The 17,237-nt window shown below is 38.1% G+C and overlaps 1 protein-coding gene across 1 annotated transcript in view; it reads left to right on the top strand.

Moving 5' to 3' along the window:
* LOC140228756 (uncharacterized) overlaps window positions 1-15,732 on the top strand; it is a 34,603-nt gene extending 18,871 nt beyond the window's left edge. Inside the window, exons 15-25 of the mRNA XM_072309033.1 lie at window positions 3,737-3,931; window positions 4,607-4,669; window positions 6,571-6,585; window positions 9,655-9,717; window positions 10,479-10,532; window positions 11,451-11,486; window positions 12,360-12,386; window positions 13,340-13,384; window positions 13,816-13,902; window positions 14,329-14,377; window positions 14,881-15,732. Of these exons, the coding sequence (XP_072165134.1) occupies window positions 3,737-3,931; window positions 4,607-4,669; window positions 6,571-6,585; window positions 9,655-9,717; window positions 10,479-10,532; window positions 11,451-11,486; window positions 12,360-12,386; window positions 13,340-13,384; window positions 13,816-13,902; window positions 14,329-14,373 (630 nt within the window). The 3' untranslated portion in view covers window positions 14,374-14,377; window positions 14,881-15,732. The remainder of the gene's footprint in view (window positions 1-3,736; window positions 3,932-4,606; window positions 4,670-6,570; window positions 6,586-9,654; window positions 9,718-10,478; window positions 10,533-11,450; window positions 11,487-12,359; window positions 12,387-13,339; window positions 13,385-13,815; window positions 13,903-14,328; window positions 14,378-14,880) is intronic.
* Window positions 15,733-17,237: the final 1,505 nt, after the last annotated feature.

Raw genomic sequence — 17,237 nt, 5'->3', positions numbered from 1 at the left:
GATCATTCATGGTAATTTTTTTCTGAAGGGATATGTGAGCGAAAATAGGGTAATGGTCTGATAAATCTGAAAGAACAATACCAGAGACCGGTAAGGGGTTAATATTACAAAATATATTATCAGTAAGAGTTGCCGAGTGATTGGTTACTCAAGTTGGTTTGGTTATAAGGGGTAAAAAAGATGTGGACATCATAATATCAAGAAAAGATTGAGCAGTATTCATTGTTTGAAACTTAGATAAATCTATATTAAAATCTCCCATAATATAACAGTCTTAATTATGAAATACTGGATTATGGAATAAAATTTGCAAATAATCCAAAAAATCTTGGGTGTTAGAATTAGGAGGTCTATACATCATAAATACAAGTATGTTTTTGGCATGGGCTACCTTGATTTCAACACATAGTGACTCAACGACTCCGTTCATGCACATTAAATCTTTGTGCATAACGTAATCAAGAGAATTATAGAAAACAAAAAGAATTTATTGAATTTTTAGTTAAAAAAAAAAGGGGGAAAAAATCATTTGACAGTCTGCCAAAGATCATTATACATCACATTCGCATTTCTGTTTCCCTCAAACCTTAATTTCATCTTTTACCAAGCGTTTTAATAATACAAGGGATATGCTATAGTTCCGTTATGCCATGAAACATAAATTATCACTCCAAAATACGCAAAATAAGCTTTCCGCTGTAGCAGAATATATGTATACATGTACAAAATCGAAGACTAGGTTCTTTCTGCCAAATTAACAGCTTAACATGGCTTGAAACACAGGAGGCCAGTGTGCATGTTATGCACCTTGTTTCTCATGTTCCTTCAGAGTGAATATTGTTCACTCAAAAACTAGTCGCTCCTTTCCTTTTTCCAACGGGCTCAATAGACTTACATTAAGTGCAGGCTACTTGGATCTCGGAGTTGCATCTCTACCATTGGCCTCATCCTGGTCCTGGAGATTTTCCACGAACTTTGACTGCTCCGCGATAGGCACCCACACCTTGTCCACGAAAAGCTTACCCGGTTCGCTGTAGGAGAAGTACGCCATCTTGCCTTCCTTCCGTGCCGCAATCAGCGCTGGCATCTGAGCACGCTGAGACATACGGATTCGATGTGGAAGATCCTGTGTAATGTACGTGCTGGTGCCTTTCAAATTTTTAGCATTTTTGAGGATTGAGGTAGCGCACATAGCGAGCCTTGATCGGTCGAGGCTTGTTCTTGGAAGGCACTCTGTGAATGCGTTGATATTCAATTCCATCCACCTCGTTCGCAGACATTTTGAGGGAGTTAATGAGAAACTCACGCATTACTCGTTTGGTGTCCTCCTCCCCTTGCGCGCCTTTCTCCGGGATGCCAAGAAAGACAAGATTCTCCCGCGCCACATAGGTAGAAAGTCTGTCTATCTCTTCCTGAAGGCTTGTTTCCCTTTCTCTCAGTTTCGCCTCCAACGTTTTTACTTTTGTTTTCAGCTCTTCTGTTTCTTTCCCCTGGAACGTGATGGCTTCCTTAAGCTCAGTAAACTTTAAGTCCATTCGCTTAACTTGTTTTTCCAATTTCAGTTCCAGGACTTCGAAATGTTCCTCAATTTTATCTAGCTGCCTGTCCATCAGCTGCCGGATGCTAGGTAGCCGGCTCGCGTCCGGGCTCGGCGGCGTTCCAGTATCTGGTCGTTGACGCTTCGCTGCCCCTTTCCCGCTATTTCTTGGGTTACTCATGCTTGTAGAATACTTGGGTTGCGGGGTATCGGGAGAGAGCTCCAAAAATGCGTGTTCACTCGACGAGCATCAGTCTCTGTTCATCTCATTAGTTACCAATGGTTCATTGGTACCAAGGTAACCATGGATGTGCCATCTTACTTGTCTGATTCTCGTGTTCCATTGCTGTGTTTTTGCTAATGCGTTCTCTCTGTCCTCCCTATGGTGATGAGGATGTGGTTTTGCGATTTTTTGGAATTTCTCTCTGCGGTCAGCTAGTTGACATGTTGCCATGGTGATAAAACATGACGTGGACTCCCCACATGGCTTGGATTGCCCACTTGCATTTGTTCCTTACCATGCTGGACTTCTCATGTCAGCTAGTTGTCCCTTCAATTTCTTGGTGCTTAATTGCTTTATGTCTGTTGATGGAGGTCGTGCAGTCTTGCTGATAGTGTCCAACTTCAGGTTGCAAAAGCTGTTAAATGCCAGCTTGTACATGATGACCGATGACGCCCTTTATTCGGGCAGTTTGAGCACACAACAAAGGCGTAGTTGTGATCTTTTCATGAAAGTCATGCATTAGGCTGAGGATTCTGATCACTTCGAAGTTTTACCATCCTGAACCACTTTCCACCTTGCTGATTTCCATTGTAGTATCGAGGGCGTATAATTTTCACATAGATGATGATGGCGACCACAGCAATACTAGTAACAACAATCCCTGCCAATGAACATCCAAGTATCAATCCAACATGATCCCCTCCAGTCGGATGTTCTGCGTCATTATCCTCTGTCGTACTGGCGTCCTCAGTGCTGTTTACTTCAGGAGCATTCGTGGTGCTAGAGATGGCTTGAGTGGTACAGTTCACTGTCTTTAATGGTGGTTTTAAAATTGTAGTCATTGAAGCTTCTGATGTGCATAGGGTGACTCTCAGAGTCACTACATCTATACCCTCAGTGTTATTGATGTTGGCACGGAATAGTATTGACCTGTTTCTGAATACATGTAACTGTTCTACCTGCCATCGGTCCTTATAGCTTGTCGATGTCACATGAGTTCCATTGAAGATTAGGTCTCCTTGGTCCTCCAGTATGATCATAGTTTGGTTAAAATTGCCTGGTTGGCCATCTTGTACATTGATATTCAAAATCTCAAACTGAAATTCGCTCGTTGTGTGCAGGCACACATTCTTCTGTGATGCATTGTGCAGTAAAATGGTGTCATTACCACACTCCCCATAATTTGTGCATTGATGCAGTTCAGTCGTATTGTGGATACAACAATTCAGTTGCATGAACAGGAATCCAGACATAGCAGTCAAAAATACAATCCCCTTTAGACCCATGATGAAAAGAAACAGATCGCTGTTCACAAATGCAAAGAATTGGAGCTTTTGCTGCAGTGACTTCGCTGTTCAGCTTTACCGATTTAAGGAGCAGCGAAAAACCATTAAGGAGCAGCGAAAAAGTGCGCCCTGTGCTATTGTTCAGCGGACACACACAGCACACGCGGGAAGCGAAGTCAACTCGTACTTGCGTATGGCGTGTCAACCCTGCGTATGATCACAGACATTTTGCATTGTCCGCCCTCTATAGGTAGTGACAATATATACAAATAATGTAGAGGTGAGAGGGGTTAGTTACTGGAAATGCAGCGCACTCAAGGATATTTACTGTGGAGTAACAGGCATGCATGAGGCGCAGTCGAATGAATGTTGCACAACATTTTGTAAATACCCGAGAGTGACAAGATGAAATGGCAAGTTTATGATAGCAGCAATAATAATATTAATAACTTTTATTATCATATTATTATATTAAATCTATTATTATTATTATTATTATTGTCATCATCATCATCATTATTAGTATTTTTATTATCATTATTATAATGAGTATTATGAGTATTTGTACTCTACTGTTTATCTCCACTGTTTCCACCATAACTGAACCCTTCCTAAAGCACAGACATTATAACCACAATTTAGATGGTTTGAATAAAAATCCACAAATTTGGTTTATCATCACTTTCATAGGGTTTGCAGGGTCCACCGGGGGAGCGTGGAGAACAAGGCGAGCCGGGTCTTATAGGGTTGCCAGGCAACCCCGGCCCACAAGGCATCCCAGGAATAAAGGGAGACAGGGGCTTGGATGGCCTGAATGGACTGGATGGTCTCAGCATCAAGGGAGAGAAGGGAGAAATGGGAGAACTTGGTCTGCAAGGTATTAAGGTGAGAAAAGGATGCAGATGTTAAGATTATTACTTTTTTTTGTGGGGGGGGGGGTAGTGTATGAATGTATGAACAACAATTAGTTGAATTAAAGGGTCCAGCTTGTCTTTGATTTATGGAAAACTAAAATTTTGAATATTTTGTTCAACTTTAGCAACAGTTTTTGGCAATGATGGAATGCCACTTTCCTGAAAACATGCAAGAGGCACATCACTCAATGCCATGTGGGAGACAGATATAACTTTGGCAGTCCATTGGACACTAGCATTTCATGAACATATATATGACAAGATAAATGTACGTTAAGAGTATAAGCCTATGTCTTTCAAAAAAGGGTGATTTATTTATTTTTTCAAGAAGGTAATTTCTTTGTATTATTTCACACTATTGAAAGGTCATGTTTTCATATCTGTTACTTTAGGTGAAAATAGGCATACAGGGTTTACATATTTTCATTGAAATGATTATAGTGGTTTCAAGGATATCTTTCAATCCAGTCATAGTTCATGTGATAACAAATGTCATTTTACATCATTTGTGATCGTTTAACTTGGTTTCAGTGGAGTGATTTTAAAACATTTATTGCTTTCAAAGAAGATAAAGCAAAAAAATGTTTATTGATCTGTGTTCAAAGGGGAATAAAGGCCAATGATTGGCTGATTGTTTATTCTGCAGGGTGAGAAAGGAGAAGAAGGACCCTATGGTAAACCAGGAAAGAAAGGAGAACCAGGAGCAGGGGTAAGAGACATGATATGAATAATATTCTACCTTCCCCCACCCACTCTTATATTTCACTTATGATTGTGATAATGACTATGCTTTTGCTCCTGCTAGTAATGATGATGACAATGATGAAAATGAGGATTATGATGATGATGCTGATATTGATTGATTGATTGATTGATTGATTGATTGATTGATTGATTGATTGATTGATTTAATTGAAAAAAACAACGGCTGGATGGCAAATATTCAGCAATGCCAACAGCATCGCTGGTCTTCCATGGGGTCCAGATGATGATGGTGATGATTGTGATGATGATGATGATGATGGTGATGGTGATGATGATGATGGTGATGGTGATGATGATGATGGTGATGGTGATGATGATGATGGTGATGATGATGATGATGATGATTGTGATGATTGTGATGGCTATGTTAATGCCAGTGATTACTAGGATGCCGCTGGCTATAGTGGTGGTGATGGTGGTGGTGGTGGTGGTGGTGGTGGTGATGTGATGATCGATGATGAAAATGATGACAATCAAAATGATGATGATGATGATGAGTCCATGATAATGACTCAATAGTGATGACTTCATGAGAATAATTTGATTGTATCAGTTATTATGTTGTTGTTAATGTTATTGCCATTATTTTTAAATGCATCTACATCTCTTTATATTTCATTGTTTTTATGGTATCATAATTTACATTATCACCGCTTCTATTCTGACCATATTGTCATTTATTGTGGTTTCTTTGGTGTTTTAGGGAGATAGAACTATGATGCAGGTTTAGAATTACAATCAAATTGTCTTGTCAAGATCAAGTTTTCACTGTAACAAATGTAATCCAATCCATATGACTTACAAGGAAGGAGAAATGCATGAACAAATTTGAGTAAACTTTTGTTACATTTCCATGCCTCACTTTATTGCTGTGAACCTGTCTTAATTTTTCCCTGATATTTTTGTGTGTGTGTGCTTCAGTACCTCATGACTAAACAAACAAAAAAGTAGGTGAATTGAAGATATAGTCATACAATCAGTCATGACCTTTGACCTTGACCTTTGACCTATATTGTACATTTTGCTACAAAATGCTACTCCTTCGCCATTTCTAACCCGATTTCGATTCCGTTTGCTTTAAATGATGGCACTAGGTGAGGGCTTCAAAACTTCTACACAGAATTTTGACCTTTGACTTCTTTGACCTTTGACCTTGATTTTTGACCTGTATTGTACATTTTGCTACAAAATGCTACTCCTTCGCCATTTCTAACCCGATTTTGATTCCGTTTGCTTTATGTGATGGCACTAGGTGAGGGCTTCAAAACTGCTACACAGAATTTTGACCTTTGACTTCTTTGACCTTTGACCTTGATTTTTTGACCTGTATTGTACATTTTGCTACAAAATGCTACTCCTTCGCCATTTCTAACCCAATTTCGATTCCGTTTGCTTTATGTGATGGCACTAGGTGAGGGCTTCAACACTTCTACACAGAATTTTGACCTTTGACTTCTTTGACCTTTGACCTTGATTTTTTACCGATATTGTACATTTTGCTACTAAATGCTACTTCCGGCGGGGACATATTTTACGCACCGCGTAATTTCTACTTTTCCTTGTTGTTTTTTTTTGACATAATGAAGTGATTCTTATGACAGACTCGATAACAGTTTGTATCTGTGTGAAAATAAGCAACACATAGCCCCACTTTTAAGAAATGTGGGGCCCTTATAATGAGTTAGCCATCTACAAAAGAGAGCCAAAAGCTTACACCATAGAATTCTGTGTTCCACCAATAGCATTTATTTCTTGCACTAGAGAGTTCTGACATAGAAAAAAAGAAAAAGAAAAGAAAATTTATTGGTGTCTTTGATTTGTCTCTTCCGTCTTTCTGTATTTCAGTTTCCTGGTGTACCGGTGAGTATGAAACCTTTGTTGTTGTTGTTGTTGTTGTTGTTGTTGTTGTTGTTGTTGTTGTTGTTGTTCAGTATTTTGGCGTTTGTTGCTCAGTATTGTTGCGTGCATTTTTAATAACATGTATCAAACTGGAGCTCTTTTCTTTAGAACTTCTGCGCTTCTATATCTTTGGTGGATAATACAATACCAATGCATTGCATGGCTCATTTCATCACTGTAGCATCACTTCTGTTCAATATTCATTTCCAGGGATATTTTTTCTTTTCCTTTCTGAGCTCTATAGACTGGGGCGATTGATATGCTCTAGGGGGTACTAAAAATCAGCATGTGATGAGCTAGGAGTAGATGTGGTGAGAATATTTCTTTCAACTTATTGTCATTGTCTGTCTTCCCATAGCAAAATAACTATGGTCTGCAGATGGCCATCTGCAGGCCATCCGATAGTTATCCGATGCTGTGCCATCCGATAACTATCGGATGGCAATTTCACATGCAAATTAGTTACCATCAGCAAGCCATCGGATAGCAGATGGCTTGCTGATGGGTACATTTCCCGATGGCTTGCTGATGGGTACATTTCCCGATGGCTTGCCGATGGGTACATTTCCCGATGGCTTGCTGATAGCACTGCGGATGGCTATACCTACTGGCCATCCGATGGCTATCCGGTGGTTATCCGATGGCTATCGGATGGCAATTTCACATGCAAATTAGTTACCATCAGCAGGCCATCCGCTAGCAGATGGCTTGCTGATGGGTAAATTTCCCGATAGCTTGCTGATGGTAAATTTCCCGATGGCTTGCTGATGGCTGCATTTCCTGATGGCTTGCTGATAGCACTGCGGATGGCTATACCTACTGGCCATCCGATGGCTATCTGGTGGTTATCCGATGGCTATCGGATGGCAATTTCACATGGAAATTAGTAACCTTCAGCAAGCCATCCGCTAGCAGATGGCTTGCTGATGAGTACATTTCCCGATGGCTTGCTGATGGGTGAATTTCCCGATGGCTTGCAGATGGGTATACATTTGCCAATGGCTTTCCGATACATGGGTACATTTTCCGATGGCTTGCTGATAGCACTATAGATGTATACCTATACCAGCCACCCGCAATGGCTTATTGCTGATGGGTACATTTCGAACACACTCTGAAGAGTCTCTTCTGCAGGCTTGACCATCTGGTACCTCATGACCTCTTGACCAACATCAGGTACGGTATTTGAGTATCTGAACTTTGATTTGCTCAGTTTTCCCATCCATAATTGCTAGAGAAACATAAGTACCGGTAGCAGGAATTTCTCTTTCCACTGTCCATTCTCTTGGAAGATTAGCTGTAGATTCAAATTCAAGCTGTTAGGGAGGCTGTACGTAGCTGCTCCATCATGTGAAATCAAATGAAGAAATCCGCATGCATCCACAAACCATGTCACAATCCTTGTACGTTATAGTAATGGGACAATTTCTGGCTGGTGTGTCCGGTCACACGAAGTCAGCACTCTTCTGCAGGAATCTCTGTTACGATCAATTTTCAATGTAATTGCCACAATCCACGCAGAGACTCATCTCGGTTCATAGAGATATACTAGTTCTATAAGCACTTCCCACCAGTATCTCAAAGTCCGATCGGTAGACTTACCATCGCGCAGGTAATATATCCAGTGCACAATACACACAGTTCCACTCATAGCAATTTGCGTAAATATGTCTCATGGAGCTTAACGTATCACATGGCAGGAGTTAATTGGCACAATTTCCGATGCAAAAACGTTTAGGCTCCACTCCTGATACCATGTAACATTGCTTGGTCCTTTTAGATACTACCATTAACATCTCGTGGGTTCACAATCACTCACCATTCAGTTGGTACCGGGTAATCATGTTGATTCATCATCTTATAGCTGACACGTACTGGATACTATAAGGCTCATAGCATACTGAACATTGCAGCTACACTTGATCCACCATAATTGCAGGCTCTTCAGTTTTCACACAAAGTTTTAGGACATTCTGTTACTGTGTGACATTAAAATATGGGATAAAATGAGAAACTTGCTTACCTGCTGATAAGAATGATGGTGGAGAGACATAGACCCTATTGGAGTTGTGCATGGAGTGGTGTAGGAATGATGATGGCCAACGGTTATTTCAAAGCTGGTTTAACCAGGGAGGTGGGCACCTCATTGGTCTGACCACAAGGTCATCATCACCCCATACAGTCTCTCCCCCAGTCTCTTGGCCTGGCCCATAAATTTTCTTAATGGCACACAAACATATATTGTATATGAACTCCTGGTTTCAGAGACTATGTTTGCTGATGTCTTCCTGGTGATACAAATGATCAGATTATTGAAACTACAAGTTTTCTGATGGCTTCCTGATAACTGTTTTTATTTGCCAATGTCATCTTGATGGTTGATGCTTTGCCATCAGTAAGACATCAGCTACCTGATGTCTTCCTGATGGTTAGGTGAGAAGCTGTTTAAAAAACTGAGTTTGCTGATGTGCTCCTGATAGTTATCAATTGGCCATCGGCTAGCCGATGTCTTGTTGATAACTTGGTTAGAAACTATCAGAAAGACATCGGGTAGCGGGTGATTGCTGATAGCTACCAAATCACTGCCTAAATGCTATCCGATAACCATCGGATGATCATCCGATGGCTATCGGATGATATTCTTTTTCGGTATGGGTTTTGACTCACATCTACCCAAAGTTTGATGAACGAGTCTCGTAACTTCTCTCAAACTCATGAGTGTTGCCATTTCTTACTCTCCTCAGCCCAGTCAGTGTTTGTTTGTTTTTTAACATAATTATAAGTAACAAAAGTGTAGAAATTGCCAAAAGACAGAAACTGTATCAAAAACTGAAAATCTACATGTTCCCAAACATCAGTCAGCTCAGGGAAAATTGTGTAATGCTTACATAAAAAAAAAAAATGACTTATTCAAGTCAAAAGTTTTTACTATGTGTGTGTGTCAATGTGAAGTACAGAGGTATTCACTCTTATCAGGAATCTATGCATAAAGGAATTGTCATGTACTTTGTTTCCGGTTGTTATTTTTAGGGTGTGAAAGGTAACCAAGGTTTTCCAGGTTCGAAAGGAGACAAAGGAGATACAGGCAGAGATGTGAGTAGATCAGTGCCCCGTTCACATTCATTAAAAAGGACTGTAATTCACATGGTCTGACCAGATTGAGAGCACAGAAATAGAAATTGTGTCAGCCCTTTGCATTTTTTAAGTGTGATTATGACTCTGTGTCCCCCCTCTTCATTTTGTCATTCTGGTAAATAGTCATAATGGGCTGATACGGTGTTTGGGGGTTCTTGATTTATATTACTGATATGATTTTCAAAAAGACTTTTATGTTTTGTGTTTTAGCATGATGTTAGTAATGAAAACTTAAGGTAAATTTGGCACTAATGACAAGAATGCAGCATTCTTTTCAACAGCATCAAAGAGACATCAGATATCTCGGAGCATGGATAATGTAACAAGTTTGGTTTGAAACCAAGTGTACATGCTATTCATTCAATTTCCTCTAATCATCAAACTATACCAACAACTACTCAGTATTGTGAACTCCAGATCATTTGCAATGTTTGTATATTATGTTATGTTTTGTAGAATAAGATAATTGAACTTCAGTTCAGTTCAATTGAGAATTGAAGTGAATTCATCTGAATTGTATTGAATTGAATTGAATTGAATGGAATTGAATTGAATTGTATTGAATGGAATTGTATTGAATTGAATTGAATGGAATGGAATGGAATGGAATGGAATTGAATTGAATTGAATCTTACGGCTCTTCTCCCATGTGATGGGAGAACCAGACAAGGTGCTTTATCCTTACAATTGACATTTCTAAATGTGACATCTTCCCACAGGGTAAGAATGGAACGATGGGTCCAAGGGGGCCATATGGACCAAAAGGAGAACCGGTGAGTCGTCTTTAGATTCTCTTGTCTCCATTTTGTCAAGAAGTTCTTTCTTTTTTTTCATTTACCAGACTTGCTTCCTGTTTCCTTTCTGATTTTTTGCCCTTGAGTGTCCAGGTTGAAAAACAACTTTATGTGCATAGTCTTATCTCCCCCTTTTTTCGGTCCCATCTTTTGTGTTTTTCGGTGGAATTTATTTGTCTTTTTTCATTATATTTTCATATCACTTTGAGTTATATATTGCAATCTTTTGTCTCTTTCTTGTGTGTGTGGTGGGGGGGGGGTGGGTTACTTGTCCTTATGATTCAATTTCCTTCATATTTCCCCTGTCTTTTCATGTCTGTCTTCAATTGTTCTTTTTGTAGTCGTAATAAATTTGGTTACCTTTTTATATATCTGCATTATTCATGCCTTTTTTTTAACCCGTTTAGGATGAGTCCCGAGTATACTCGGGCAGGTGTCTATGGGAAATGCATGTTGTAGCAAAATCAAACCGTCCTCAACGGGTTAAGCAAAGAAACATCACCTAATCTCTAAATCCCCTTCACTTTGATGCTATCAGAACTCACCATGGTATGTTTATTTGTGAAGAGAAGGCCAGTTATGTTCTCTTTACCTGTCATTATGGTGTGCTGGCTTAAAACAATTGCTAAATATCAAGAAAATAATTATGGTTTGATGAAAGAATATCTTCAATGTACATATTTCAAAGTAATGCAAAATGGAAGGTAATTTGGCAAGTCAATCCATGGGAAAGATATAGCTATGAAATGTTATGAGAGCATTTTCTTGCACTCAGCGAAAAATTCAAATCAAAATCCTTACGCCTTTTCTTTTCCAAGTCCAGTACCTATCCATTCACCTTTCCCTACTGCTATGTTTGAGATATCATCTCAAAAATACATCTTGTTGTCATTCCAGGGAGACAGAGGGCTTGTTGGTGTAAAAGGAGTGCCGGTGAGTGTCTGTTGTGTTGTGAAGTTGACGTATCTATATGGGGAGACTTTCCCTCTGAATGTACATGTGGAGTTTTTGATTACTTCTTATGATCAGAGTGTTACAAGTGAAATATTATGCTTACCTCTTCGTGCTTTCACCAAGGAATAAAAATCTGGTGCTCTGATTGGATGGTAGGCCTATGCATATCCAGATGATTTGTATAATTTTTAAACTTGTGGTGTTTGTTTGTTTTTTTTTTTTTGTTCCATATTCCACATTTCAAGAAATACATAAAACATAAACATCACAATACAAAAGCCTGGATGAATTGTCAAGTACAGCTTATAAGACGATAAAACATGTGAAATATGAGGAATCTACATAGAAGCATTGCTTGTAGGGTGTAGATTCCCAGATGCGGATGTGAGATTATTTCTTACTTGGTATATGTAATCAAAGGAATGACAATTTGTGAATTGGAGAAATATAAACGCCAAAAAGTAAAAAGAAAAAGAAAAAACAAAGAAAACAATGTCCGCGGCACAAGACTTCTTGAGAGTTGCGGTGTAATTATATAATATAAAGATAATAATCAATTTTGATTATGATGATGCTGATTCTGATATGAGTGTTGATGAGAAGAATGATGACCCTTCTTTTACTGCTATTATCATTATCATTGTCAAATATCTCCATCACTTTTCAGTGTTAGCCATGATGGTTGTTACTTTGGATATGGTGATGATGATAGTAATGCAGTTATTTGGTTGCCCTGAGTTACTGAAGTTCTGTCAGTTTTAATAATCAAAAGAAAAAGAGATGAATGGGCTAGAAGATTGAACTTCTTTTAGCTTATTGATATAATCTTGTCTTCCTCTCCATATTTAACAGGGAGACTATGGTCCTACAGGCCCAGAGGTAAGAAATTAAATTTCTTATATTTTTTTCTTTGCCTTTGTGATGCAACAGTGAACTTTTCAATTATTTTTTTAGGTATGTAGATGTAGTGGGCAAGAGAGGAATATCCTTTTTTTATTTTGATGGATGTGTAGAAACAGATTTACATGCAAAACATTTGTTTATTCTTAATACACACATTCTAGCTTTCATGCGCTCAAGCCAAGGGGTCTAGGGCAATTACTCCCTGGGCAATTACCCCAGACCCTTCCCCTTACCCTAAACCTAATCCTAATCCTGAACCTAATCCTAAACCTAACCTTAACCCTAATCCTTACTCTAACCTTGTGACAAATCAGTATTTAGCCGGGGGTAATTGCCCTGATACGGTGCTCAATATATGGAGGGTTCTGTTATTGTGATTTAAGGGAATAGGCTTTCAAATGTTCACTGATGTACACATACATCTTGCGGTTATTTTACGTCTGTGAAGAACCGTGTGCATAAACTATTTCTTTTCAGTATATTGCTATGATCGTCCTGTATTGGTATGCACGAGATAAATCTTAATTTCATTTCTTATTACACTGTATTCTTCATTGATTTTTTTTTTTCATTCATTTATTTTTTTTTTCTCATTGATATTCAAATTCTATTTGAAATGTTCAAAGTGTATAATGGCACATCAAGATTGGAATAATGGCTGATTTACAGGATGCATACATAGGTTTTCAGAACTAATTGCACCCCAACTGTTATGGACATGTAACAGATCAAAGAGAGACAGAATGTTTTGTTTATATAATACACATGATAGATATATGTGCCCATAAAGCAAAATATGATTTGCCATCTACATTTACATACATTTCATACTTTATAAGACTATGTATCCTCAATGACTTCAAGGACTGCTGTAATGATATATTATGTAACTGAATTCCTTTTCCTTTTTCTTTTTTCTTAAAACAAAGGGTCCTCCAGGAGTCATGGGACCAAAAGGATCCAGAGGAGAAAAGGTTTGTTAATCCCACATCCCTCCCCCCCCCCCCAATAAAAAAAAAAGAAATACTGAATATAAAGAATTGGACAACTTATTATTTCGAATCCTGTGCTAATATCTCTCATATATCTATCCTGACATGTAAATATCTTGGCTTTGCTGTATGGTGTGTGTCTTGTGAATGTAACTTAATCTTATTTTTTTCTTCATTGAATTTGTTTTTTTTTCTCATTAATATTCAAATTCTATTTGGAATATTAAAAGTGTATAATGGCACATCAAGATTGGAATAATGGCTGATTTACAGGATGCATACATGGGTTTTCAGAACAAATTGCACCCCAACTGTTATGGACATGTAACAGATGAAAGAGAGACAGAATGTTTTATAATACACATGATAGATATATTGATAATGACTTCTCTCATGATGTGTTCCCCTATCAGGGAGAGAAGGGTAAACACGGTAAGAGAGGGAAGAGAGGACCAAAGGGAGTTCCTGGAGCACCAGGCTTAGATGCACCGTGTCCTGTGGTGAGTAGAATCTTGTCTCTATGGCAACTGTCTCTTCTTTGCATCTCATGCCATTTCTTGGTCTCAATGAAAATTGTCATCTTCATCTTCAGTGAAATCCTTTGTCAAGAATAACCTACTATCACTTAAGGCTCTTAATCTGTCAATAAATTGATTTGTCATCTTCACCGAGCTCATTATTATCATATCATTTCATATTAATCAAATATGATAGATGATGATGACATCAAGCCATCATTGTATCATAATGGTGATTTGATAATAGTTTTGTGATTACATTCTACTTCAGTTTTATGGTTGATAAATGCATGTAGTGTTCTACTGTATGAGTGTCATATTCTCTCTCTAGAGTGATGAACTTTGACACATATGCACTTTCGGATATTCATTTGTATCTGCTCTTCTAATATTCTTTTCTTATTTCAGGATAAGGATGGCTTGCCCTTCCCGAATTGCTTTCCTACGGCATAGTGAGGTAAGGTAGACAATCTGACTGGTGCCAGAACAGTGTTAAAATGACGGAAAATGTGATAGCACCTTCACATACTGCCTCTGTGTTAAAAAAACAGTGTAAACCAAACCTAAATAGGTATATTGTGTGGCGTGACAAACATGACCGTATTGAAACTTTAAACTTAGAATCCCCCCCCCCAAAAAAAAAAAAAAAAAAACTTTAAAATGTTAATTGTACATGTGTGTAAAAAGAATATTAATTGTTTCATGCCCAATATTCCAAACATGGATACTAATTTATCATGTCAGAAGTCTTTGAAGTCTATCCCTCAAACTATGGTCACTTGAATAAAGAAACTGTAGTTATTTGAAGAAAAATAAAAGGTGGTACAGAGGTTACCATGGATATTATTTAAAAAGAATTAGAATGAATACAACCAGAGAAGAGACAGGGCAGTGAATAGGAGGAAGAATATGGCATTAAACTATCTGTTATCTATTCCCTTCTCTGTTCTTGGCATGCAGTCACCATGACAACACTGGAACCAAATAAGATTTGAGCCCACTGGAATCTTCTTTGCACACTCCCGTGAACTCTAGCCCCAGTTTCTTGCCAAGATCTCTTGTCGGTATACCCGGATTTTCACCCGGCAGCTTGTAGCCAAGTTACATCCAAAGCGTCCTTGAATAGCCACCCACGCCCTGCATGTCCAGCCACTTTTTGATGGTGACATTTTGTGATGCACATTCAAACTCGCAGTCCTGCCCACCAAAGACTTATGTATCAAAGGGGAGTGGATTTGAGTAATCATAACGGCATGTATAATGGGAGGCGACAGCGACTGAAACTAGAGTCATGTTATGGAGTACATGCCAAAATCTGCATTTATGAGACAGGAGACTCTAAAGCAGAGATGAGAATTCTTGGAGACACATTCAGGGATGATGTTGGTTCATCACCAGACGACTATGTTTCAATGGCATGAAGGCATTGTTTGATTGGTGGATGGGACTGGCACAGCAACCAATCAGAAGGCGGTGATGAAATGAACAGCCTGGATGCACGGAATCAGATCGGTCATAGCTCAGATTCATGGTGAAACAAGAAGAAGAAAAGACTGTGTATGGAAAAAAAAATAGAAAAGAGAAGAGAAAAAAAAAATCTGGACTTCAAGCCAGGGCAATCACATGATACCTACTGGTCATGTGACTTCCAGTGTCACATGATACAAGCAAGCACAGCTGGCATGGTTTAATAGAAACGCTTCATCATTTTGGGCCTCCTTTTCTCATAATTGACCACCGCTAACCTATGGCAGAAATGACTGTAGACAGAACCAAAGTGAAATGTTATCAATCTTTTGTCGGGTGCTGAAAGCTGAGAGAAAATTGATGAAAATTGCACCTAAGTGATACTGAGGTAACAATTATTGTAATTTTTTATTTATTATTTCACTTTTTCTTATAGCAGGGCAATACTTGAGCCCGTATGAAGTAGTGTGATAAAGCACAGGAAAAGTCAAGACCAGGTTCTTCTGCATTCTCACTTGAAAGAATACATCGCATATGGATGTATGCTTAAGAAAAAAAAAATCTAAACACGCGCTACTTTACAAAGATATTTTTTTTTGTACAAAAGACTGATATGATACATGAAGGGACTTAAGGAGTTATATATTTCCATGTGTCCAATTTACTGTTGCTACTCTTCACAATACTTGAGTGTTTAGCAAGATCAAACAATTTTGTCATGTTCAACAGGTCTTCGTAATCACCAAGGGAGGAAAAGGTGTGTAATCTTCAGCACTTTAAATAAAAAATTAGACTTATGTGATTTGAAATCATTTTTATCACGTAATCCTAAATATTCAAGATAAAGATTCTAAACTCGATAAGCCAAATAATGTCTTTAAACAGTGTTTTCTTTGCCGATCTACTGCTTTGCTATTTAAGTTTCCAACAGTAATCTTTGCATTTCCTGAGGCTATTTTTTTTTTTGTAAGATAGAGAATATATTATTCAACATACGAGTACTAGATTAAAAAAGATGAATGGTTTTATGGTGTGTTGTAAATAATGTAAATTCTCTTCAAAACAGACAGTATGTTAAAGAGCTGAGCAGTAAGAATTCAAACTTGTTGTTGGTGAGAATGTATTCCATACATATGCAGACTTTCTTGTGATATGTCATCCTCGTGGTTTTAATGTAAATTTTACGATGCCATATAATGCCTGCTGTGTAAAAATGTATATAAAGTATTTGTGAATAAATACTGTTTTTGCTGTTGTTTTTTCCCATGGATCTATGCAGTTCATAAGAATTCCAGCTTTTAGCTGTGTTTGCCCTTTTACTGGCATTTGTGAATTGTTTTACTGTGTACATACTGGAGAAGGCCTATTCATCATTAGATGAATCTTTTTATAGTAACAGCTATTTTCAAACTTTCATATGCCACCCTTTCACTGTATCTATGCAAGCAAAATGCTGTACAAGGTATAAAAACAAGAAGGCCATGATACTTTGAAGTAAATTAGTATATATTAGAAGATGTCTAAATAGTGAATGGACTGAGGGAGGTTCTTTCTGAGAAATCATATCAAATGGTTACAACATGACTGTAAATTCATGCTTTCTAAAATGATGTTTATTGCAAAAATGTAATTCTGAAACTAGCAATACCAAAAGTCAAGTGTATACAAGGAGTTTTCATGATCACAGAATTGATTTCATTTTCGCAAAACCTTTGCTTAATGGCCATTAGTGTTACAAGCATAGTAAGATATGAATCTTAGTTGAATATCACATTTCTTTTTTTGATATACACTAAAACTCAAAATACTAACAGTCTCCCACTTTTCCGTCACTACTAAGGAGGTCTTTA

Source organism: Diadema setosum, chromosome 5, assembly GCF_964275005.1.
Source record: "Diadema setosum chromosome 5, eeDiaSeto1, whole genome shotgun sequence".
In the NCBI taxonomy this organism is placed as follows: Eukaryota; Metazoa; Echinodermata; class Echinoidea; order Diadematoida; family Diadematidae; genus Diadema; species Diadema setosum.
This window is presented reverse-complemented; position numbering and strand designations above follow the sequence as displayed.